The sequence below is a fragment of the Sinohyriopsis cumingii genome, chromosome 1 (assembly GCF_028554795.1).
Source record: "Sinohyriopsis cumingii isolate HCF-2022 chromosome 1, ASM2855479v2, whole genome shotgun sequence".
Classification (NCBI taxonomy): Eukaryota; Metazoa; Mollusca; class Bivalvia; order Unionida; family Unionidae; genus Sinohyriopsis; species Sinohyriopsis cumingii.
In genome coordinates this window covers 172716317-172744266 of record NC_142961.1, presented here as the reverse complement: position 1 = coordinate 172744266, position 27950 = coordinate 172716317, and the positions used below count along the sequence as shown (strand labels likewise).

Here is a 27950-nt window from a genome sequence, read left to right as displayed (position 1 = left end):
TTGAATTCATTCGAAACACCACTGGGATTCATTCAGAATACTTCATACTTTTGGACTTGTGGTATAGGTTTTAGGACTATTTGGAATTTAAGTTCTTTTTAAATTTTCACTTTGTATTCTAGGGAAATAAATTGTTTGTTTACTTAGTATAAGACCATAGAGTTTTAACAGTATATAAACACTTTATATCATGTGTTTCTTTTAAAAATGTTGTTTTTAGTTATATTTTGCTTCCATACAGATTTGTTTCAAGTCAGCATTTCATGGTCAGATGGCAGCAAAGCTGAAGTTGTTGCCCTTGATAGCTCAGAATGAGGCTGCCGACATTAGTCTAGTCAAAGAGTTCTGCAGGTATGGTCTGTGTACTTTAGCCATGCCGACATTGGTCTAGTCAAAGAGTTCTGCAGGTATGGTCTGTGTACTTTAGCCATGCAGAGTGTTTCGTACCATGAAACAATTTGTAATGCAATATATTGTGGTATTTCTGAATGTACTTTGATATGTAACTCAGTATACTGCAATTATATTAGGGACCAATGATTCTAAGTTCTGTGTCAGGGGTGTGGCACTTTTTTGTTTAATTTCATTCTGTTTGTAGTTGGCAGAATATTTTGTTCTGATTTATCGCAAAATAACTCCATATTATATCCATGATATTATTTCAAAATAATTATTAATTATCTCTTGAAATAAAAAATATTTCAGCTCAAATGAAAATCACAGTCCCTGTCCGAAAATTAAATCTCCAACACCTTATAATAGAAGAATTTTTTTATTCTTATGTTGACCATTGTGTGGTATGGAAATTTTAGGTTTGCAATACAGAATCAGTCTGAACATCCATATCACACACTAGATCAGCCATGTAAGATTAAATGGGTATGAATTTATATTTGTAACATTCACCATTAATTTGTAAGAGATGCAACTATTTGGTAAAAATAAAGTCAATTTGTTGAACTATTTTGTCATGAATAATGAAAACATGATGTTAATATCAGTTAAATTGTAACTAGATTCTTTGGGAATTGCCATACATTCCATGCTGATGGAAATTACTGACATGCAGTTAATGTGAAAAAGTACCATGGTGCATACCACTGGAAAAAAAACATGTTTAATTGGTAAACCGTTAATAACTCACACCTCTAGTTTGTATCTTTCGTGTAAACCTTGAAAGATCTTGATATGGGATTGTTTAAATTCAAGACATTAAAACCTTGAAAGTTCTTGATATTAGATTGTTTAAATTCAAGGCATTAAAAACCTTGAAAGTTCTTGATATTAGATTGTTTAACACATTAACCCCTAGTGACGGCTTTGTGGGGCAGGAGGTACAGTAAAACCTGTTATGAGAGACCGCCTATTCTGCCAACCAAAAGTGGTCTCTCAAGACAGGTGGTCTTTCATAAGAGGTGTGTGAAAATGGACTGGTTTTCAGGGTCAATAGTTAGCATTGTTGAAAAATAAATAATACCCATACTTACTGTACATGTATCATATCCTTTATTCATAAATCTTGTTAAATATTGCATGCTTTCCTCTCAAAATATCTTTATATAATAAAGATATACATTTATCAAACAACGAGAATAAAATGTAAACATCACATAAAAATGTATAAAAAATGAACAGTTAGATATGCTGTATATATCTTATTCTATACACTTATTCACTTGTTTTTTTAGGAAATCCATTATACTTCTTTGTTGACATGTTTTACTCAGCTGTCTGGTCTGAACATGTACCTCAATTATTGCCTTTTCCTGAATCATTTTCCACTTACTGGCATGTTTTTACTCCTTGCAACACAAAACCACTCCCATACTCGCTGGTTCAGATCTCTGTAAACTGTCCGTCATGCCGTGGCATATTTCCTCTGCTTGTGCACCTTTCTGCCATTTGTTTCTAATGGACTCCTTGTCTTTGGTTACATTTTGAACTTGCGTTTTACTGACGCTTAAGCTGACTGCTATTTTGCGAGCGGTTTCCCCTTTTTCATTTCTTTCAATGACATTAATCCTTTCTTCCAGTGTAAAAATTTGTCTTTTTTTGAGCGGAGGTTCTGCCATTGTTATTAGTGTTGACGTTATAAAGACTCAGTTTTGATCAGGTTTTGGGGAAATGTGGAATAAATATATATTATGTACCAATGAATGAAACCAAAAGACATAATTAACTCATCAAGAAACAATACATTTATTCTGAGACGAAGTTTAAATCAACAGCGTTATAGCTCGATAAACAAAGGTTGCGACCATCTGCACCCAGCTAAACAGATGGTGGATTGGTGAAACACTAACAAAAGAAATAAAAAATAATTTTAAAAAAATCCGGAAATGATTCTCACTTACTAGTATTAAAGACAATGAGCTCATTCACCCTCCAGGCATTATGGATTAACTGGAAAGACAAACGACGTACTCAAACCTACACTGAAGCCCTTTCAAACGATTTCTCACTGGGACGTAAAGACTACCGGCGTTTTGTGAGTTTTCATAAAGATAAAGAAAAAATACAAACCTCTAAATTGACTGTGTATATCCATCATTACTCCCTTTGATGTTACTCTTACTAGCTATTCACATGACTTTGGCACTACAATGGCGGTTAGTGAGGTACTTTAGCTTGGTTTACTGCAGTTTACAAATGACACCGTACACTGGAGTTGTAAATTTCACAAAACTGGTACTGTAGCAAGACAAATTCTTTTTAAATACTTTATTAGAGCAATCTTTACTATTTATGCAGTCTTTGTTACAAAGGATTAAATGATGGTTAGAGGTGTTTATCTCAATATTTGGCTGTTCAACTATAGTGTTATTTAATGTGCACTTTGTTTGCGTGCTACATTTATCCCGAGCTCTAGTGTTTACAAAGGATTAAGTTAAGCTCAGTGGTGTCAATCTGTTTTGTTTTCTTGGTGATGCTGTCGCTCATAGCAGTGTCAAAATGCATATTTTGCCAAGAAATCGTGATCGCTGGCCGTGTTCAGCAGGTGGTCGTTCATAACAGAGCGTTTATATAGTAAAATCAATCCGTGCATTACGATTGTGGTCGGAAATGACAGGTGGTCGCTCATAGCAGAGGTTGCTCATGACAGGTTTTACTGTAGTAGCCTACTGCCGAGCTCTGTAGCATCATGGTCATGCATGATACACTAAAGTGGATGGTATTATAGAAAGGTTGACAGATGTAGCTCTACAATGATACCAAATAATCTGGAATATCTAGTTGCACTACAAAAAAATGATAGAAAAACCTCATTTTTTGGACCCAACTTTATTTTACGCAAAATTCGCCCATGGTCAGAATCCCATTTTGTGTCTGGATTTTAGACTTTTTGGTCTCGGATCTAAGGCAAACCAGTATGAACCACAAACAGACAGATGAGCCTTTGCAATAAATAGGATAAGATGGGCATTTGGAATAAAGAGTGGTCTCCATACAAAAACAATGGCTCTGTTTAGCAAGAAAAAAAGAAAAGATAAAAAGAACTCCAACTTTTACCCTTCTGCTCATGCACGAGTCAAATAGCCAACGTAAAATGATGTTTCTAGCACAACTAAGCAGTATGTTATTGAAAGATGACTGGGGATTTGGTGTTTTCGAGTCTATTCAGAAATAGCTTTCAAAGTGCGTTTCCTACTCGATTTTAAGGCAAAAATGGCAAAAAGCTCCAGGGGTTAATGTGTTAAATTCAAGGCATTGAAATCCTTGAAAGTTAATAATTTGGTTTTAAAATTCTTGAAAATTATTTTTGCTCCCTCGCTAATTATTTTGGATGATTTTTTTTCTTCATGCAGTTCTAGAATAGCAATATGATCATTTCATTGACAATTTGAGATTATTATAATAATTTATTTCTTATATATAATGTTTTTCATTAATCAGTATCATCTTTGAGTAACTTGCATTGTCAACTGGATTCAAACAATGTGCTACTCCATAGCCTTTATTCCTACATATTTAAGGCGTTAGAGAGTCCTGCAAAAATCCTAGAATTTCAAATAAATGGAGGTATTATCCCTGCCTAGTCCAAATCTTTGAGTTTCACATAAGTGGAGGCATTAACCATGCCTAGTCCAAATATTCATAATTGGCAGATGATGCAATAAACATCCTTGGTATATTATAGTAACTTTTCCTTACTGACACCAGTCTGTTTTATTAAGACATTGAACATCCTTACGTGGTAGTAACTTTTCCTAATTGACACAAGTCTATTTTATCAAGACACTAAACATCTTTGATAAGTGATAGTAACTTTTCCTTATTGACAAAAGTCTTTTTTACCAAGACACTAAAACTCCCTGGTATGTGATAGTAACTTTTCCTTATTAACACCAGTCTGTGATAATAACTTTTCCTTATTGACACAAGTCTGTAATAGTAACTTTTCCTTATTGACACAAGTCTATTTTATCAAGACACTAAACATCTTTGATAAGTGATAGTAACTTTTCCTTATTGACAAAAGTCTTTTTTACCAAGACACTAAAACTCCCTGGTATGTGATAGTAACTTTTCCTTATTAACACCAGTCTGTGATAATAACTTTTCCTTATTGACACAAGTCTGTAATAGTAACTTTTCCTTATTGACACAAGTCTATTTTATCAAGAAACTAAACATCCTTGGCATGTGAGATAGTAACTTTTCCTTATTGACAGAAGTGTGTTTTATCAAGACAGTGATGAATACAGTATTTTAATCAATGAAATGACTGTAATGTCAGTATTATTAATTAACTATACACCAGTGAGGATCTAGTCAGTATGTATTGATGAAGTGTTATACAGATTCACATTTTGAATCATGGAGAGTGGCAGTCAGTCGTGGTACCTCTTTGCACAAATATGACTTTATAAACTTAAAATGCTCATTTAAAAATTAGTCCTCCTATTCAATGATTTTGTGCAGGGAGTTGTTTTTAAGCATTTCATATATGTTGGGTCCAGCTGCAAGCAAAATAAATCCCCAAATGCCATAAAATAATGTGCTGGCAGATAAGCATTTGTGTTGTACTGATTAATCTCAATAAACTGCCTTGGCCCAGCTCTGCTGGTGCATTATGTTATGTATATTTAAGTTACATTGTTTGGTTAGTTAGGTTTTTTTACATTTATTTTATTATATGCTATTGTAGTGTAACATTGGACTTAATCTTAACCTGAATTATTGATTTTTTTAATATTATTTCTGTAAACTACTAATACATAGGCAAAATATTCTCTATGTGTATATGTTTAATATCAGGATTATTATTAATAGAAGTAAACATGTTTATTTGGGTCTGGGTTTAGGTTATTGGAATTCCCCTACAATTTACCTGGTGTACCTGACATAGCACAGGTTATATATTATAAGTTTAGTAACACTTTCTAACTGTAACTAATATATTATTTTGTAAACATTAAGAAGTTTCTAGAAGGATTTTTTCCGTTATGTAATAGTTTTTTTTAGAAAATGCTAATTGTGACCTGATGTCAAGTAGAGGACTGTATAATCTTATTACTGGAAAGATTATTCATTCATTCTTTAACATCTGAGCAGAATCACTGTTCTGTTCAGTATTTGATTTGGAATTACTCAAATTATTTCTTCTCTAGAAATACAGAAGTGCTCTGATAAAATTCTTGGAAATAGAGACTTGAATTTATACTGAAATTTCAAACAAAGATTTCTTCTTGTATTGTATTATTGTGATCCAACAAAAGACTGTTGGCAGATGAACACTTTATGAGCTATCACACTCACATCAACACCTTTAGCATTGACTTTAATTTGGATTCTACTAAAGTTTATTCAGAACTTTTAATTATTTGGACTTGTTTCTGTAATTCTAGGATTATTTGGGATTTAATTCATAATGCCATAAGTTCTTTTTTAACATTTTAACTTTGTGTTCTAAGTAAATAATTTGTTGAATTTTACAAAGCTTGTTGCTTTTCACTCATTTCTGTTACTTCTTGTATGAGTATTGACTCATAACAGTTATGCAATTACAGATTTGAGTCATTGTTGTTAGATTTGACTTACAAGCAAGTGTAAATGGTATAAGAATCCATGACTAGTATAGAATTCTAGTCAACCATCTAGAAGTTTACCTTTGGAAATACTGAGCTGATTATCATTTGGTGCTCAAATCACTTCAGTTTTTCTGACTTTTAATGAACAAATAATTCATCCATATATGATTTTATTTCATTGAAAAGTTGATAATAGTTTCCATATATGGTTTTATTCCACTGAAAAGGTTGTTATAATTTCATTGATAATAATCTTACAATTTGTTTGGTGATAACAGTTTAAAGAGGTCATTCTGTATACACAGGGCATTCGGTCTGGATGAAGATGAGGGCTTGCTGTTGTATCTGAATCACTTGTTTGTCCATCCTGACCACACATTCAGTGGCAGTGTTCAGCAGAACAAGACGTCCATATTGGCTCGAGCTATACAGGTCTGCCATGAGATACAAAATTCAGATGTTCTTGTGGACAGGCTCAACCAGCTATACCAGAGGACAAGTTCCTATGACTATGAAACACTGGAGTTTTTTCTAGGAGAATTACAGAGACTAGATGGAAATGCTACTGTGGATAAGGTATGTTGCAACATAAGATTGCTAATTTAAAGTCACAAGAGCATACATGTGGATTGATCACCAATGTGGATATGGAGGGGTATTAAATCTTTATAAGTAGAAGTAAACACACTGAATAATTTCCAGTTTTTGTCAGCCTTGGCTCACAAAAGCTGGAAATTATTCAGCTCATTAATAAATTCAGCATTAAATCATTACCCATTGGAGATTTTATTTATCACATAGTATTTATTTTAATGCAAATAGTTTAGAGAGAAAAGGAATAAATAAGAAAGAAAAGGAATGCTCAAGTAATGTTGAAAGTTGGAGATCTCATTAGAAGGTCATGTAGTGGATGACATCAGGCACACAATATAAGATTGAGATATTCCTGTTTGTGCTCCACAGTGGACAACTTGATCATGCACATGTAGAAATTTGAGAAAAACAAGATCACTGTTGTGGAGAATGAGTAGGATAGGAGGAGGAGATTTGAAATTGCTTATGTGGATAGGGTAGAAGTTGAAAAGGCTGTGTAAAAATGATACCATTTATAGGATTCACAGGGAGTAAAAATGAACTGAGACAGAGATTAATATGGTAGAAAACCTGGTAAGTAGTTATGGTGGATTTTGAATTGTTTAGAAGAAATTTAGAATTAAATTTTTCTTGGTCAATAAACCAGAATTAATCAAAATAATAGAAAGAAAGTCCATTGTAGATTACTGATTTGCCTAATTTAGGTATTACATTTGTAATAAAGCATTGCTGTGCTGCCTTTATAGGGCCTTAAGTTTTAGGTATTACATTTATAATAAAGCATTGCTGTGCTGCCTTTATAGGGCCTTAAGTTTTAGGTATTACATTTATAATAAAGCATTGCTGTGCTGCCTTTATAAGGCCTTCAGTTTTAAGTATTACATTTATAATAACGCATTGCTGTGCTGCCTTTATAAGGCCTTTAGTTTTAGGTATTACATTTATAATAAAGCATTGCTATGCTGCCTTTATAAGGCCTCACGTTTTAGGTATTACATTTGTAATAAACCATTGCTGTGCTGCCTTTATAGGGCCTCAAGTCTTAGGTATTACATTTGTAATAAACCATTGCTGTGCTGCCTTTATAGGGCCTCAAGTTACTTCACTACCTTAAGGTGTACCAGCGACAGTCCAAGCCTTCTGAGTATGAACTGAGGTACCGACCAGATGGAGACAAAGAGGAGGTTGGTTGTCTACTGATTGTCAGCAACACCTAATCCATGCCAGTTTTCTCTGCCAAAAGTGTTTCATTAATTGTCTTAGAAAATTTCTCCATTCAGACATTTGCTTAGAATCTATTCCATGATATAATGGTGTAATTATTACTCTACTGCTATGTACAAAAGTTCTCCACACGATAACTCGCTTAGAATGTTATTCCATGATACGATGGTGTAATTCTATACAATACAACATATTTTTGTGTACAAAAGTTCAACCAGATACAAGGAGACAACTATAAAATCATCTAAGACTGGCAATTTGAACAGAGATATGCATGTACCAATTAATTTTTTCACTGTTCATGGAGGGACATTAACTTAAATCATGCTTTCACTGTTCGGAAATGGGCATTAACTTGAATCATGCTTTCTCTGTTCAGAGAGGCATTAACTTGAATCATGCTTTCTCTGTTCAGAGAGACATTAACTTAAATCATGCTTTCTCTGTTCAGAGAGGGATTAACTTAAATCATGCTTTCTGTGTTCAGAGAGAGACATTAACTTAAATCATGCTTTCACTGTTCAGAGAGAGGCATTAACTTAAATCATGCTTTCTCTGTTCAGAGAGGGATTAACTTAAATCATGCTTTCTCTGTTCAGAGAGGGATTAACTTAAATCATGCTTTCTCTGTTCAGAGAGAGACATTAACTTAAATCATGCTTTCACTGTTCAGAGAGAGGCATTAACTTAAATCATGCTTTCTCTGTTCAGAGAGGGATTAACTTAAATCATGCTTTCTCTGTTCAGAGAGAGACATTAACTTGAATCATGCTTTCTCTGTTCAGGGAGGCATTAACTTGAATCATGCTTTCTCTGTTCAGAGAGACATTAACTTAAATCATGCTTTCTCTGTTCAGAGAGGGATTAACTTAAATCATGCTTTCTCTATTCAGAGAGACATTAACTTCAATCATGCTTTCTCTGTTCAGGGAGGCATTAACTTGAATCGTGCTTTCTCTGTTCAGAGAGGCATTAACTTAAATCATGCTTTCTCTGTTCAGAGAGGGATTAACTTAAATCATGCTTTCACTATTCAGAAATGGGCATTAACTTAAATCATGTTTTCAATGTTCAGAGAGGGGTTTTAACCTAAAGTATAAAACTTGATAATCAGATTGTTTATTAAACTATTTTGTCAGCATCAATTTTTTTGTCAAACTTATTATGATATCTGTCGGTGCTTAAATTCATGAAATATGGAACAGTTCCTATATAACTTTAGAAGTCAATATAGGTTTGTTGTTTGGGGAACTTGTGTTAGGTCGGTTGGTTGAGTGCTAGACTCCTATGTGTGTTAAATTTGCAGTTAAAATCAACATAAATTAAATTCATGGTTTTATACTATCCATAAAATCAATGTAAATATTTATCCCACAAATAAAAGTTATTTAATAGTAATTAATGTGAGTTTGTATTTCAAATATTTTATATGCTTTCTAGAAAATAACGTGCAAAAAATTATTGATTTTGATGTTTCTTCTACATTCAGACATGTTTTATAACCAGTGTTTAGGGCTGTTCCAGTAAAACATATATCTCCCCCGGGGATGGCACTTCAAAAAAACTTCTGTAGGAGGTTGTGTTTCGAACTATTTTGATTCTGACAGTGGAAGTTTGGTTAGGAAAATCACTTCTGTTGTGGGTTGTGTTAACAAAATGAAAAATTGCTGGTGGGGTTGTCAGAAAGAAAAGAAATTCATTGTCATCATAGCTATCACCAGCCAGTATTTGCCGACTGAAAACATTGTCTGAAGACAAACTGTGAATAAAACATTGGGTCAGAAAATTATGCCAGTACATGCAAGTGCATGTAATTTGTATGAATTCGCTTACTTTTAAAGGAGTGATATGCGTTCAGCAAATTACGTTAATGTCGCGGATAAAAAAAAATATGCTTTGCACGGTATACAATTTTTATTAAACTTTTAACTTTAAAAGTGCATTTCGTGATGTAATTTGCGCTGCCGCAGCTGTCTCACATCGCTTGATGCAACATCCAGATATCTGGATACTTTGGTTCGACATGAATGGCTGTTTAACTAAATTTGATTGGTTCATTGGCCCTGGAATAAGCATTTTATGGAGTTTTAGCCTTAATTTCATCGTGGAAGTTTTACAAATGCATGTTTCCAATAAGGGCCGCACAGAAAACCAAAATGGTTGAATCACAACACGGTTTGTCTTCAGACGACGTTTTCAGTTGGCAAATACTGGCTGGTGATAGCTATGATGACAATGAATTTCATGTATATCGGTCTGTTGGACATTGGGAAAATGTCACTGGAAATACCAGTGTGTGATTTTGAGCCCAAAATTGATGTTGAGTGCGAGTCCGATGTACGTGTTGGATGGACAATATGCCGGTTATATTTATTCGAGGTACCCATGTCTAAACAAGCAGACTATGGGAATGTTGAACTTAAAACCCTAATACAGCATTATGGAAGAGAAAAATCTAGCATAAGAGGCAGCAAAACACTGATGCAAGGAAGTGAATCTTTGGCAGAGTTCATGTTAGTGAAAACTGACAGAGGTCTCTGAAGCGCTTATAATCACGTGTATTTGGACGCCAATTTTTTTTATTTAGGTGGGCGGTAAAATTCAAAGACTTGCCAGTCCTTTTTCAGTCACCTGCTTAGTGGGAAAATGTGTTGATCAGTTAGCTGTACTGATATTTACAATGACAGAATTTAGTGGTTGAAAGGCCCCCCCCCCTCGTCACCATTATAAGAGTACATCAGAAGAACATGCTGCAATAGCTAAGCGGCAAGATCAAAGACTTTGACTGGCAACTGGGTGGGAAAATCTACTGATATTTACAGTGCTTGAATTCAGAGAAGAAATACCCAGAGATGTACGTGTGGTCATTTGTAACAGTACATCAAATAAACAGCTTTAGCTTTCATTATTGTGTTCATTTCTGAGTGTAACGGAATAAGCAGTGCACCTGACCTCGGAATCATGGCATGAGACTTAGACTTGAATGAAAATTTTGGTGTTCAAAGGCAAACTGACGAAGATTGTAATGAGATTCAGGAGAGTGCTAAAGTTACTAGAACTGATAGTTTGGAAGGGACAGTAGCCAAGTGTGTGATGCCTAGCTTAGTGCTTTGGATCGAAAAAATTCAGACTCACTCTGATGGATAAACAAGAGCTTTGTCAGTGTTATAAAGAATGTAGAAATTAAACTCTATGGCAACCAACAGTTCTATTAATCTGCATAGTTTTCTGAGAGGGGACTGCAACTTTTATTGGTGGGATTCATATTTTTACTAAAATGGGAGCCATGGAATCTTAGTCTTAAAATCCTAACGAGACCTCTGGTTCAAAACTTTTCTTTTTGGGACAGAGATATCCAAGAGAGAATACCCATGGGGCCATACATGTGAGATGTTGAAAATTGCACAACCATAAAGAACAGTAACTTGTTCAGGCTAGTTATGCACATGTGTTTCAGACAGCAGGCAATGAAAGGAATTCACAGCACAGAATAATATTCGTACATAGAGGAGGAGGATCTTATTAAATTCAGAAACAATTAACAGATTAATGCTCATCAGGAACATCAGAGAATCCACATACAACATAATTAAGTGTGTGTAGATCTCTAGTTGGCAGAACCACTGTGGCAACAAAAGAATAAAAAGACAAACTTTTATATCATGCAGATGTATGACCAACTGATGTACATGCTCTCTATGTGCAAAAATTAAATGACAATAAACATAAGAGACTGACTGATCTGTGTAAACTCAAAGCAAGATGGATACAATTTGTCCTGTTTGTGTTCGGTTCTTCCTATGTATCTTTGGATCATGATGGTATTTTCTGCAGACCTTTTGGCACTTAGTTCCAAGCCATCATTTGGTATTTTTATTGCAAAATGGATAACTAAAAAAGTCTGTTATCTAGTACAATACATTTTTAAGCAGTATCATTAACTGATGATGAAAAAATACTTGATGTCATTCTGATATATGGATTCTTTACTACACTACTAATCTGTTTGTCCTGATTCTTTTCTTTTACCATCTCCTTTAGTCTTACTGGTACCAGTGCTTTTAATAAAATTGTAACTTCTATTTTCTTGCAATCTAAATATTTGTAATGATATGTTATTGTCAAAAGGTAAAATGTGCTTAGTGTTGTAAAATCTAAAACTATTAATTAGCAAGGGACTAAAGTAAAAAGTGGACAGAAGTTATTGCCATATTACAGTGCTGTTAGAAACAACAGAATAGTTGTACAAGATGTATTTTGCACAAAGTTGTAGAACTAGCACTCGTATTGTCACCACATATTCTACTTAAATAATTATATCATTATTTCTGTATATTCCTATCAGTATTTTCCAATGGTAGTAATTTTCTGATCTGACGTTCATTTCTTGTGCAATTTTTACACATCAAGAATTCTCACCGTATCATTAAAAAACAATGTAACTTGCACCAAATTGAGTTGTTTGAAAAGAAATTAATTTTTTTAACCCAAAAATCACTGAAGCTATGAGTTCTTGCATTAAAGCCTCACATTAAATAACATTTGAAGTACCCACGGTAGTAGCTTAGGATGCAACTGTACCAATTTCACCTTTGGTATATCCAAATCTTGAATGTGATGGAGGAATATAGCTCCAATAATAAACACACCAATTTTAGAACCTGTTCATTGACTATGAATTAAGTATCCGAGTCCAACTGAATTGTTATAAATTTTTTAATTCTTTTGACAACATCATAATTAGATGTCAGATATGGAGTAAGCCTATGGTCTTTATGCCCTCCCAACCAAGACCCCACGACAACCACGTGACCATGCTCAATGACATCACAGTAATAATTGCTATACAACTAGAGATGACATCTCTTTGAGAATTTTGACGTCAGTAGAGCCTTAACAAAGTGGAACAGTAAGAAAGATATTTAAGTGTTAGGGAGATATTTAACAATGGCTATTCATCCTGCCACCACTTCCTCATTGGAGATCACACACACACACAAAACTTAGAGTAAATCCTGAAATCCTGGCAGCATCCCTCCAGGGGAGATAACTTGACTATTCGATTTTATTGGTCTCTGGTTATCCCATAGTATTTCTGTTACTTGAATATTATCTTACAGTGTGTCCATTAAGCATGGTCGAAAAATGCTTACAACCATTGAGAGCTGTTAAAGGACTGACATTACTACAGATGTGAAAGAACAAGAACCATACTATAAATCAGTGAAGATAAAATAGAGTACCAGTATATATAGGTTTGACTGTCCCTGATTGGTTGATAATGAAAGTAAGATTATAGTTAAAACAATCTTTTGAGAGCTTGTCCTACTTGTAACTGAAAAAAGTGAGGGACATTACTGAAATCAGCAGCTGACTATTTGGTGCAGTATTGAAAGCACACATTTCAAATTTGTATAGATCTAGAAAATGGTGCAGCTGTTATGGTTTTTTTTTCCTCACAAAAGCTGTCATCATAGATGTGTCTATACTGATATAAATTTGATCATCAGCACTCAAAATTTTAAGTTACTGAATTTTAATATCATGGTGTTTGCACAAATTTACAGTGGGAACTGAAATAGTACAGAGAGTCCTGAACTCTTGAGTTTTGTGCAGAAATATGGAATCCAAGCAGAATGCATCCAGAAATGTAGAGGTTTTCAATCTTGGATTTAGTCTCCCCATTGTAATTCACACTGATATGCATATTCACAGAACATTTGTATAGTAGTAGGAAAAGTAAGTAAGAAATTTAGATACATATCATAAACAAGACAAACAGTATGTGGGGGGACAAGATCATAAGAACAGGCTGGAATGGAGAAGTATGATAAAAACAATAATGAGTAGAAGTGTGCCTCCTTTTTTTTTTTGTGTGCATCATTATTTTCTTAGCTTCAGTAAGAAATTTCATGAAAAGGAAGACAATAAAGGGTGTATAGTTAACTAAACCAATATGAATTTAGCTATTTAAAAGCTGTATCAAATCGATTTTAACCTTCTGGTCTGTTTCTGTCCATTCTGGTGATATGTCCACTGAATCAGAATGGTTGGAAAAAATATTTGGCAAATTTAAAAATCTTCTGACAGATTATGATTATACCCTACTTCTGCCTAAGAGATGTATATTTTATGTGGTTTTATTTTATTTTATGTGGTTTATTTTATTTCTTGGTTTGTTGATTGTGGTTGTTGCTCAATTCAGTGCATCATTGAAAAACACTGATGCATTCTTATACTTTGTTACAAATATTTATTACAGATGCATATCTCCAGATATTGGTGAATATAGCTTGAATAAGTTATAACAGTTCTAGTTGGAACAATGAACATTGTTAAGAGAAAATTTAAGTGAGCTAAAATGTAAACTTTTTGGTAGTGTGTGATGCAGGATTGCTCAAGACTTTTCCATCTCATATGCTTATAATTAAAAATCCATTTGCACCAACTGATGATGACTTTTAGGTAACTGTCAGAAAGGCATAATTGACGACATTCTAACGTCTACAAAAATTATTTGAGTCAGAAATTTTAAACTCATACAGCTGTGCCAAAAATGATTGACTAGTACCTTTGCTGCTGTTGCCAAAGTTGATTAGTTGGTTGATTTAGTGTGGTTTGATTTGGTGATTTTTTAACAATATATTAGGTGGAGGAAGAACCCCGACAGACCACCAACCTAAATTGACACAAACTCACTCTGTGAGATGTGCAAGTGATGTAAAAGCAAGCACCTTAGTACACATGGGCACATGGAATCTCTTGATTTGATATTTATCTCCAACAGCTGAAGTCATTTAGACATGAGATCTCATGGTTTCAGTAGATCATTATGGCCTGTACACCATTTTCAGTTGAAGAAAATCTATATGTGGCAGCCAGTTTTACTGCTGAAGAATATCCAAGTCCTTTTGAGACACCAAACACCACTGATGTAGAACCACTGACCTTCCACAAGTAACTGGGAACATTCTCATTTACACATTGGAGGCAAGTAATCACATGACAAGCATCTTGTACCACTGTTATGGAAGCCCCTAAGATCTGTATCACAAGACAAGCATCTTATACCACTTTGCCATGAAAGCCCCTCAGGCCATAGGTATAAGTCTCATATAAAAGACTAGAAGTGGGGAAGACTAGAAGTGGGAGATAGAACCTGTGACAACTGGATTGAAAGTGCAGAATGTTACTGCTATGCCATCAGTGATGATGATGATGCTGTTGACAATACAGTTAACTGCAAGGACATTAATTTTATGAGTGCTCTGGGAAAAATGATTCCTTGACTTTCATCCATTTTTAAAAATCTAACTTATGATGTAAAAATGTTTGACTTGCTATATTTTTTTAAAATAACTTTATATTAGTCTTGCAACAAGGCATAAAAATAAGACATCCGTAACTGAAAAAGATGTTTTTACAAGAAATGATATAGTGTAAAAGTAGACAAATGATGCAACATCACTTCCACAGGCATCATTGGGTTTTTTATCTGACAGATCATATAAGTTTATCAAAACATTTATTTAAAAAAATAATAACAAGGAATCATAGAATCTGACCACACATTTAAAGCGATAGAAGATTTAACTATTATTCTAGTCAAAAGCAGCATGCCTGAGAACAAAGAAAAATAGCAAGACATATTGTATCACTTTAGTAAACACAGAGTTTAGTAAGGATACAAATTCATGATTTCTGTATTAGAATAGAAATATCTATTATAAAATCTGTATTCATGGATTTTAAATTAGTAGGTATTAAGGGACTGGTCAATGACATCTACAAATAATAAGCCACCATGAAAATTTGTGATTTCACAGTATCAGAGACATACTTGGCTGACAGACAAACAAACAAAAGGACAAAAGACTGATTATAATGAATAAATACAAATAAAAATATGCAGTAGATTATATGATCTATAAGAATTCAGTAGATTACCTCCAGCCTGCTGTCATTTAAATTGCTTCTGTCCCCAACCCAATATTAAAATCGCTTCTACCGCCCACTAACCCATTGCCAGAAATTTTATTTAAAAAATATACTTCTGTAGGGGGCAGTGTTTCTCGATTAAAACACATCTGATGATTGATCGTAATTTTTTTAAAATTGTTTCTGTTGTGGGTTGGTTGAATTTGAAAGTGTCTACCCCCCTGGGGTATATGTTTTACTGGAACAGCCCTTAGCAGATAATGGTGTAAAATGGTAATAAGTGCTTGAATTTTGTAGAATTTATGGATCTTTGGAGCACTGAAAACAAACCAAATGAATGCAGAAAGGAAGCAATACAATACAGTTCCCTATTGTGTGTAATATTATTTATCAAACAAGATTAGTCTGCATGAAACGAAATGATGTCATAAATTGTCTTTCAAGAAGCTCAGGTCAGGCAATCCTTATGCTGATTATTTCAAAGTGTCGTTAGTTAATTGACGCACATCAGGAAAGTTATACTAAAACTAAAGTTTTTCTTTGCTTCCCAGATCCTGATGGATTCCCTTTCTCCTGAAAGCAAGACACGGCTACCATTCCACCCCATGATGGAGGGAGAACCCTGGAAAGTCCTCAGTAAGCTACTGGACTTGAGACAATATCAAGTTAAAATAATTTAGGAATGAACAGTTCACAGTCAGAAACAAAAGCCCCAGCATACTGTTATGGGGGACATTCATTAAAGATTTGGATGGTGAAATTGTACTTTTTCAATCCACTCTTTTTTCAGAAAATGAAAATCTGCTTGCTAATTATAGTTCTTTAAATTTCTCAATTGGATACATTACATGATCATAGTTATTTACATGAGAAATTTATTCATGTTACCATACAAATCCAACCCTGCCATACAAAAAAAAAAAAAAAATCATATTTCCTGTTTACATACCATATACACTATAAAAATTGAATTCAAAATGTTCTTCAGAGAGCCCATTAGAGTTATCTCCCCAGTCTATGCTTGGTGGTTAGAATCATTAACATCTGCTTAGTGCATTACTAATCTCTTCTTACGTGGGGCATTTCATTGGTGACTTTGTTTCATTTTTGTCCTTAATTTTTGTTCTCTTCAGTTTTAGTTGACTTAGTCACCAACATTGCTATTTGTAATTTAAATGTATGCATTCCTTAAATATCATTTGGTTGCACCTTTTATCTATTTGTATAACTTAATCATTTTGTTAGTGTCCACATAGATACACAAATAGCAAGTATGCACATGAAATGTAAGAAGTTCAAGGTGTCCGAGAACATGAATGAGACTCATGTTGGATGTAGAAAGTGAACTTAAAACAACCATTGCAAAATACCTGTCCAGAGGGTCTGTGTCTAAAGTCCTTTTGCAATTGTTGAAATCAATACATAGTGGCATCCAGATACATGAAATATAACAAAGTTCAAGGTGTCTGAGAACACTCTAAACTTGTCATGGTTGTATGAAGTGTACTTATATCAAACACTTGTGTGAAGTGTACTTATATCAAACACTTGTGTAAGCTGTGCAGAGTGGTCTTGGCCTACTGGCCTTCAGAGACAGAGAGATGCATGTGAGATCTGAGTCATCAGATGCAGAAGTCCAAAGCCTTCATTCCAATAGTCTGTCAGTAGTATGGTGAGCATGGACTGCAAAACTGGGAACCACTAATGGGGACCTTTTGTCAACTGTTTTTCTTATCTCACTTGTCTTCCTGTCTTTTGACATGGATACACCCAGAGAACTTGCTAATTCTTTTTGGTTGTCCATTGGGTGTAAGTCTCCTCCTCCTACCCTGCATGCCAAATAAGTGCCAAAGTGACATTTGTATGGGGTTTGTGACTGATCATCCAGAGTTTTCCAGTTACATTCTTTTCCATTGTCACAGGTCCAGACTGTGTGATCAGAGGTTGGTTGCTAAAATGAGCATGGCTGCAAATTGGGCGCTGTTCCATCGTCCATGTTTGGTCTATCTGCATTTCTCTTGCACCATTTATTCCACTGGTTCTTTCCCCAACCCCAATACTGGTATACCAACTATATCAATTTGGGCAGAATCATTTCACCAAAATCCAGTACTGATATGCCAGTCATTTCAGTATGGGCAGAGTCATTACTTTTCTTTAACTTAAGAGTATGTCATTGCAGTCACTTCTACCAGATTCCAGTTTTCAAGCATGATTTATTTATATTGGGGTAAAATACAACTTGATTACCAGTTTGTCTTGATCAAGGTAATGCTTGTAATGTTTGATTGTGTCAAGAATACCAAAGGGCCTGTTTCATATTTGAATATTGGCCAGTCTGAGATCACAGCAGCTCAGCACCAATTTATCTGTATAAGTTTAACAAATCTGTTGAAATGAAAGCAGCCAATGCGGATTGTAACTCAACCTAAATTGTGTGATACAGACATTCTTAATGGAATACACAAGGTATATACATTGCACAAATTCCATATTTTGCAGTCTTTTCTCAGTGGACTTCATTACATCACATGGTGGAAAAAATAACTGTAGAAAGCTTGTTTCAACCCAACATTACTTTAGATCAGTAAGGTTAAAATTCTTATTTCAGATTGGTGGGTTTTGCCATCACTACCAACACTCTTGGCCACCTGTGAATTTGATAAGCCCATAATTTATGGCATTTCCTCTGGGTATGAACCAGCATTCTACTTTTGATGACAACTTCTTCCCTTTCAATGTGCATTATATATTTATGATGTGTTGAGAAAATGAAGATAGTCCTAATAGCTATACCAGCTGCCCGTGTCATTTTCTGCCCACTGGTTACAAGTCCATTTGGGCACTTTATCATATGGAAGTCCCAACCTGGATAAGGATATAGCAGCTGGTAATATGTTTGTACCATCTTTCTACAAGGTAGATTGCAAATTGTTTAATGAGACCATGACTTTAGTTAGAAATATGGTAGCAGTTTTGTCTTTCTTGGACATGGCATCTGTTGTAAATGACTTGCTGAGAAAGGTAACAAACGTGTGTAGGAGTCTGTCTTCAAAATTGCCAAAGTTGTTACTAGTACAACTCGTCACACTATTGTGAATGTCTTTATGCAGTCTTGACTTGGTGAAACGAGATGCCTTCCTACATTCATTTTCACTCCAGCCTCAAATTCCATGGCTTGATTTTCATTGCCCTTTTATTTTGGAGACCATATTAAAGATGTTTGGATCCAGCCTATACAGCCAGATTCTCGGGGTTTTTAGTTCTGACATTCGTTTCTGCTAAAAGCAAACGGAAAGCTACAATATGTGATTGACTTGGGCCAGTTCAGCAAGTTCATAGCTGAGTTCAAGATGAATAAAGTTGGGTTGGTAAGAGTTTCTGTAAGAATGAGTTACTCTCATCATTGATTTGACTGATGCTTTTGACTTTATCATTAACCCTATGTCCTTTTGTTTATTTTTCCAAGGAACTGTGTCTCAGTTACATGCACTTCCTTTAAGACTATCTACATCAGAACACAGGCCTTCACCAAGACAGTCAACTACATTAACACCTGAAAAAGATTTACTTTTGTTAGTGGCAATGATGACAAGCCTAGATAACACCATATAGAAAAACATAAGTTCAGTTCTGATACAAGACTTGAACCAGTTGCTCTCTCTTTGTTCCAGCTGGGTTTTGCAGCAAATAGGAAGAAATCAGATTTGTCCCCTTTCCAACATTTTGTGCTTTTAGGCATGGAGTTTCTGACTCCTTGCTTTCTTGTACCTATTCATTATGAGCCCCCTGCCTCCTTCAGTCTGCAGTTTTATTTCAGGTTCTCCTCAATCTACAGTTTTTCTCCTCTTTGGCCTTGCCATTTCCCAGGGTGATTGGTGTACCGGTAATAGTGACTCAACTGACGTCTTTAGTGGTCCCCATCATCATTGATGAATGGTTGATGCACAACATCCTTAGAGAGACCTGTCACTCTGTTGGAAGATAGTGACTAGTCTGGGACTAATCTCCAACCAATCTGATCCCTTCTCAAAATTTTGAAGAAGTGGAGATGAATTTCTTCACCTGTTGAGGGAAATCATTTGGGCTTCCCTGACAGGATCTCAGATACTGTCTCTCATAGTAAGGCTATAGCTGCCAAGTGTCTTGTTTATTTTGGACCTGAATACAGTTGTATGTTTTTCATGGTAAAATCCTTTTTTTTAAAAATTAAATAAAAAATTTCCCTGAAATGTTCTTTTAGAATGGGTACCCAGTTTCATTATTAGAGTAAATGTATTGCATGTATACAGATTTCTAGAATATGATTGGTTCATTTAGAATCGAGGCTATCATGCCAACCTTTAACTGCCATATTGGATTGCACAAAGCATGTACCAGTATCACTGTGTCTCATCTTCATCATGTTCAAAAGGAAAGCAGAAGATGTTTAAATTTGTGAAACCACCTACCAAAGGAGAAAACTTTGCAGCTTGCAAATTGTGTAATTTTGATTTTGCTATTGGATTGGAGACGTCCATCACATGTAACAGCATTAAAAGTTAATAAATATCAGCTTGCTGGTTCATCGTCAGCAGCACAGCCTAAACTTAAAATGTTTATAAATACCAGAGAGAACCTTGATGTAATTCGATTGAAAGTTCATTTTACTAAATTTTATGTTCGAAAGAAATCTTCCTCTTTCAGTTGCTAGTGGTGCTGGCGATTTATTTGACACATTTTCCAGACAGTAAAATTGCAAAGGATTACTCATGTAATAGAATGAAAACAGTCATCTGGGCTATATTTTGTTAGTACGTCTTTCTTTACCACACTCTAATGCTGATTGTGAGAGGATTTTTAGTTTGCTAAAAAAAACAAAATTCCCACAAAATTCAGATTGTCACTGAAAGATGGTATGTTGGAATCAATCATAATTGAAAAGACAAGGCTGTTATGAATAACCTGTGTCTGTTATTGTCTGGCTTTACTCTTAGTTACAGATATTGTACGTAGTTACATATGCAATAAAGTTTTAAAAATCAGTATTTGTTCCTGAAAATTAGTATTTTTGTCATAAGCAGTCAGTACTTTTGTATTCTGGGGTTGGCAGCTATGTAAATTTTTTGGATAAGACCTCATCGTCTGTTTACCTATAACTCTCTCTAATAGGGACTCTAAATGCACCAGCAGACTCAGTTCCTCTAGGAAGACTTCATTTGTGGCCTTCTGTTCATGCTGCTAGCAAATTTGAGACCTTTATCTGTTGGGATCCAGATTTCATCACCATCTCAACTGATGACTAAAGCAGGATTGGCTTCTGACCAAAGTCCCAACATATGAACCTCACTCCTCTGTAAACTGACACCTCAGATTTGGGATTCTTACCTGGATCCCATGGGGTTAGTTGCACAGTGCTTCTGTTCTTATTAATGAAACATCTCATCACATCAACATCTAGAAATGTGTGCTGTTTCTTGCACCTCAAAGGTGCATCAGCAGGGTAAGAGGTTCTTGCATCATGATCTCCACAGACTATATGTTAGTTATTGTATACCACACCCATCAAGGAGGTACTCTTGCCCTTTGTCTTTTATTTGAAATCTGGAAGCTTCTGCATTGGAGAGTCTAATCAGAAATGAGTCTCAGAATCGGTCACATTCTGGGCAAGAGAAACACACTGGTGGACAGCCAGTCCAGGTAAGGTTTGATGGTCTTCACAATTATATTTGCACCAACAGTTAGCAAAGACACTTTCTCAACTGTGGGGGAAGCCATTAGTTTACTTCTTTGCAACAAGGTCAAGCAAAAAGATCTCTGTACCTATCCAGTTCTAGACCAGAGGACATGGGAAGTGGACAATTTCAGTCTGAAGTGGTATCATGTGTATGTCTGTCCACAGAGTCAGAATGTATGATGGCTCATCCTGATAGCTACCATGCCGCCCCAGCAGTCATAGTTTAACAATTTCCTTGGCATGTCAGTAGATGTTCCCAGGGAGTTAGCCCTGGGGAGGGATATACTGTCACAGCATACGGGGTCCATCAACACTACCCAGATTCTCCACTTTCAGGCCTAGCTAATATCAAACTCTATGATCAGTTTTTGAGCAGGTTTGCAGACTACATTAATAGGCAGTCAACATCCAACCATGTTTACAATACCTTGTGGAGGGTATTGTCACTGGCATAAATAGCTGGACACTAAAATTAATTATTTTTTTCTTTTTCCTCATTTTATGAGTTTAACCCATTTCTAATACTGACATTGATTCATAACATGAAGATTGTCCTTGATAACAGAATGTATAACCAAAATAATATATACCTATTCAAATTATCTTACATATAAAAATGTGAAAGATAATCAATATTACCCCATAAAAAGGAGACATTGATACTTAGTTTGTACTCTAATTGATGGTATAGAGGTCCAGTATGAGTTTATAATAAAAAAAATGTTCCTGAAATAAACTTGGAGGCTACATAAACTTGGAGAAGTTGCCCAGTTTATTACAAATAAATTTAAATGCAGAAAATAAATGGCACTCAAGACAAGATGGAACCAAAAAACATTATCTTTGTTCTGGTATGTGATCTTCATTTGTGCTGCCTATATCAAATCAATGTTCAGATAGGGCACATCCCTGGCAGGCTTAGTTTATTGTCCAACTCTTTATCAAGGAGAGGTCAGATGCTGCACACCAAGTAGTCTCTCCATATTTCAGTCTTCAAATGGATTTTTGGTCATCAGTTGGTAGAACAGTTGGAATCAAAATCTATCCCCCTTTGTGTCCCTGGTACCAGATCCAGAAGCCTGGGTTGAGTATTCTCTGTTTTTCAGGTGGGATGGTATCTTGGGGTATACAGTAATACCTCGAACATTCACGAGGTTAGGTTCCAGAACCAGTTGCGGATCAGGAGGAATCGCGAATGTTTGGTACGAGTCACTAAAAATGCTAATAAATGCTTATTTCTAGGGTTTAAACCCTAAATATGACCCAAATCATGCTCCCAGAGCACTTTAATTTCATTTAAAAGTTAGCTTAATACATTACCCTTAAAAAGAGAAATAAATGGTTGACGTAAAAATAGAGTACAGTATCACCTAATGGGTATTTGCCACACTAGCGCATTTACAGTACAGTACATGTATACTAATATTACCCCTATACTAATTCATTAGCTGCCATTTTCTTTTGCACTCACAGTAAGGTAAAACCAAGTAACGAATGGGACTGTAAACTTAATGACTGACATTTTCTTTGTCATTGTCAGGAAGGTAAACTAGGTAAACTTCATATGTCACAGAAGTCATATAACGGAGGTACAATTCAATAAAATAAAGAAAACATGTACGTAGAGGGTACCAATGAAAATTTCACGAATTCGCGAATCCAGAAACGCGAATGCAAGAGGTATTACTGTACTTTCCGACCCACTAATAACTCTGAGAATGATTCAGAAAATAAGGGATTAGAACTGCATGGTGATTCTGGTTACACCTCATAGATGGTATGACCTGCTTTACCTGGCAATAGACATTCACAATAATATCTGGAGGTTTCGTAACATGCTCCGACAGCAGAGTTTGTATGTCTTCCATCTTTGCCCAGACAGACTTATCCTTCATACTTGGTTCTTGTTGTAAAAGCCCTGCACAGAAATAATTTGAGCCTTTCAGGCATGGGCTAGAAGGCCTTACTCTTGTTTGGTATGGTGAGTGAAGTGGTGTGTCATTTCACACTGATGCAAGGACAATAACATTGTTTACTTATGGGCTTCCATTCCTTAGATGGCTACGTTATCTGTCTGGCTCTTTTTGGAGAAAACTTTGGTACCAATTAGTCATAAAGGCTATTGCTCCATGTTTCCTGACACCTTCAGATTTGTTAAAGCAGATATAAGCCATGATAAAGATCTCTCTGACTTAATGGCCAATTTTCATCTGATGTATGCCCAGTCACAGATGTTTCCCAAATGGAATCTTTTTGGGTTTCATACCTGGCTCAGTTTCTCTAATCTCAAGACCTCACAGAAGCTGCTTGATTTTTCAGTTGTTTTATTGATGTGTCTGGAGTTCTTGACCAAGAAACAGTTGCAGAAAATCAATGATCACAAGTTCATTTCTGTCTTTTTGTTACTGTATCCTCTAAGAAAGGTGAAACTCCAAGATCCAGTTCATGCATTGAAATGCTGTCTTAAATGCTCTGAAAGCATATGTCAGGGCCATCTGAGACTTTTTCTCCTTTAGGACTTCACTAAAAAAATCTTTTGCATCTTGGCTCAGTTTTGTGATTTTATCATTGTATTCAGATATCTCAGAGGATCTGATATGCATCCTGAAGACAGTACATAAGATTAAAGCCATATGTTTAAGCAGTGCATTTGACTGCATTTGTTCAAATCATGACATCAGTGAAGCTGTTTGCTGGCTCTCAGAGTCGACTTTCTTACATCTGGGATTTAGCCAAAAGAGATCTGAATCAGGTGGTGGGACGTTTTGTTTTGTTTTATTTTATGTTGTGCACAGAAAACATGGCATTATTGTTTGCATTGTTGTCATACGTATTTTGAATTGATTTTGCATTACTCTCAAAGCCACATTTTTTTATATTAGGGATTACAGCATCCAAACTTCTTGTCCTGAAGAGTCTAAACACCGACATATTACTAGAAAGTGTTACAATTAAACGTGTGATATAGTTTTAAGAATAGTGTGGCTTATGTCTACAGGACAATGGTATGAATGATAGAAATGTTCATTTATTATCAAGTTCACATATGTAAATCTTTTCCCTGTCTTTTGAAGTACTTATTGTTTATTAAGAAATCGTTACATGTACATAATGAGAAACAAAGGAATAAAAGTATCTTGATTCCTTTCTATGCATTTTTTTTACAAATTGACTACTCTACCTGCAGCTCCAGAGCTGAAGAAGCAGACTGTGGGAAAGTGCTTGCCTATAGCAAAACTTTTGAAGGTAAGAGTTGTGTAATCTTGTTATAAATGAATAGCAGATGAACCGAAATACTTAATCAACAAAATACTTAGAGATTCCTATGTACTCTTTTGCATCTAGGCTGACAGGAACAGTGGAGACTTGAATCATGTTGCTCACAATCACTGGGTTGGCATAAACAGTTGAGACTTGACTCAGTGCTTCTTGCAAACCTGGAGTTGATATGAATTTTAAAGACTTGACTCAGATCTTGCAATTGCTTTTGATCTCTTCTTTGACAACTTTTGTTTGTTACATGAAGCCAACAGTTATTTTATGTCCCGAATGCTAACATGAATGTCAGTTCTCTGGTTGTTCATTGTATGCAGAATTGTTAAACTCTTGAGCATTGATAGAGTTCATAGGCACATTTATTTTGTTCTTAAAAGTACATCATAATTATTTTCCAGCTATCAATAGACACTCTTTACATGATGACAGTGCAGAACATGGTTGGTGAGCATGCAGCTGCATGTCACTGTGCCGATGGGGAATCAGACAAAACTCAGTGGAATTGGGATATTATGGATGCTAACCATCAGTTACTTGAGGATGTCAGAACTTTGCTATCCCATGTCCAAAACTGTGAGACAGCATTGGCAGGGGCCAGATGGATGGTTACCAAACTTCCAATGGGTAAATATACCATATATAACTTAACTTCCAATGGGTAAATATACCACACATAATATAACTTCCAGTGAGTAAATATACCATGCATAACATAACTTCTAATGAGTAAATATACCATACATAACTTCCAATGGGTAAATATACCATGCATAACATGACTTCTAATGAGTAAATACACCATACATAACTTCCAATGAGTAAATATACCATACATAACTTCCAATGGGTAAATATACCATGCATAACATAACTTCTAATGAGTAAATATACCATACATAACTTCCAGTGGGTAAATATACCATGAATAACATAACTTCCAATGGGTAAATATACCATGCATAACAACTTCCAATGGGTAAATATACCATACATAACAACTTCCAATGGGTAAATATACCATGCATAACATAACTTCCAATGGGTAAATATACCATACATAACAACTTCCAATGGGTAAATGTACCATGCATAACATAACTTCTAATGAGTAAATATACCATACATAACTTCCAATGAGTAAATATACCATACATAACTTCCAATGGGTAAATATACCATGCATAAAAACTTCCAATGGGTAAATATACCATGCATAACATAACTTCCAATGAGTAAATATATCATACATAACTTCCAATGGGAAAATATACCATACATAACATAACTTCCAATGGGTAAATATACCATACATAACAGAACTTCCAATGGGTAAATATACCATACATAACATTTCTACTCACTTATAAGTCAGCACCAACTGCAAACAAAATATACTCTGATCTCCTGTCACATAATGCAGTGGCAGATCAGGGTCTTTGTAGTGTGCAGCTGGATCTCACTTGCAAGTGAGAATATTTGGTATAAAGAAAGAGCAAATGTACATGAAGTGCAAAATGCTACAACAAATGAGTAGTTTGAAGTAGCTTTCAAGTTGTACAGATCCATAAAAACTAAACACTGACATACAGCTTACAAGTTGTACAGATCCATAAACACTAAACACTGACATACAGCTTACAAGTTGGGGGCCCCGAGTGGTCTAAAGTGCTCTCCATTAGGGTCACTGCCATCTCACCTCTGTCTGCATTGGTTCGAGTCTCGGATTTGGCCAATGTGGGTATTTGAGAAAGCTTGCCCATAGCTTCTCGTGGGTTGGTGGTTCTTTCCGGGGTTTTCTTGGGTTCTTCCTTCACCATTAATACTGGCCGCCATGTGTAGCCTATTGTGCGCAAAAAAATGGCGTTAAACCCTACAACAACAAAAACAACAACAGCTTACAAGTTGTACAGATCCATAAAAACTAATCACTGACATAGCTTTCAAGTTGTACAGGGCAGATCCATCAAAAACTTTCAATGACATATAGACTTGATGTAACAGTTGAAGTTTTATGCAATAGGAATCTTGAGTAACATGACCACGACAAGGATGAAATATTCAAGTCACATTCTGTAATGTAATACTGGGTGCAAATTTATCTTTAGAAACCAATATAGACTAAGGCTTGCATCTGCAGCATGTGGGAATCCCAAACTTACCGGGACTGGTTTAGATGCATCCAGGGACTGGTTTAGAAAGGTCCATTGTACATTAATCTCACTTTTGTTAAAAATAATGAAAAAGGATGAATGAATGAAAGTGAAAATGAAATGTTGTATAACTACTATCACTGCTAAGTCATTATTAAAAAACTTACAATTTGGTAATTGAATCCTTAGACACCTGCAGTTTTCAGTTGATGGAATTTGTTTGATATTGTGTTGCTTTTATGTGCCATTCTTAAAGATTATGCCTGTTAAATCTTGAACCACAGCTAGGACCCCATTGGAAATAAGCTTCATAAAGGCTTTTTGGGTAATCCTAGAGTTAATTAATGTATATTCATTCAGTTCTGTGTTGACATACTGATATCAGTTGGGATTAAAATGTATGCATATTGGCATATTTCTATCCTTTTAAAATCATCACTGTTAATTTACATATTTCAGGTGCAGAGAAAGTCCTTGGCTTGAAAGGATGTATTGCATATGCTGAACTCTGGCACAACTCACTTTCTGAGGAGGTGAGAGCATTCCTTTTTCTTGTAAGAATTCTGTTGCAGATCTACAGCATTACCTAGGATTTATAAGGAGAGGCTCAAATTTTAATAGTCTTCTTCATGCACATTAGACACAGACTGTTGTGGCATGTGTCAAAGGGGAACATGGTGAACTTGTTATTGAATAGGACATGTGTCCAAGACGAATATGGTGGACAGGTGTCAAAGGACACGTGTCCAAGAGGAATATGGTGGACAGGTGTCAAAGGACACGTGTTCAAGAGGAATATGGTGGACAGGTGTCAAAGGACACGTGTCCAAGAGGAATATGGTGGACAGGTGTCAAAGGACACGTGTCCAAGAGGAATATGGTGGACACCTGTAAAAGGGGATTATGGTGAACTTTGTATTGAATAGGACAGGTGTCCAAAAGGAATATCATGGACAGTGTCAAAGGGGAATATGGTAGACTTATTACTGAATAGAACAAGTGTCAAAGGGGAATATGGTG

General features: G+C 35.3%; 1 protein-coding gene across 1 annotated transcript in view; it reads left to right on the top strand.

Annotated features, from left to right (window-relative positions):
- LOC149808394 (kinetochore-associated protein 1-like) overlaps nt 1-27950 on the top strand; it is a 221977-nt gene that overhangs the window by 138794 nt on the left and 55233 nt on the right. The window contains exons 42-48 of the mRNA XM_089976616.1: nt 242-351; nt 6338-6608; nt 7715-7810; nt 16340-16424; nt 24692-24750; nt 25179-25404; nt 27390-27463. Coding sequence (XP_089832742.1) covers nt 242-351; nt 6338-6608; nt 7715-7810; nt 16340-16424; nt 24692-24750; nt 25179-25404; nt 27390-27463 — 921 coding nt within the window. The remainder of the gene's footprint in view (nt 1-241; nt 352-6337; nt 6609-7714; nt 7811-16339; nt 16425-24691; nt 24751-25178; nt 25405-27389; nt 27464-27950) is intronic.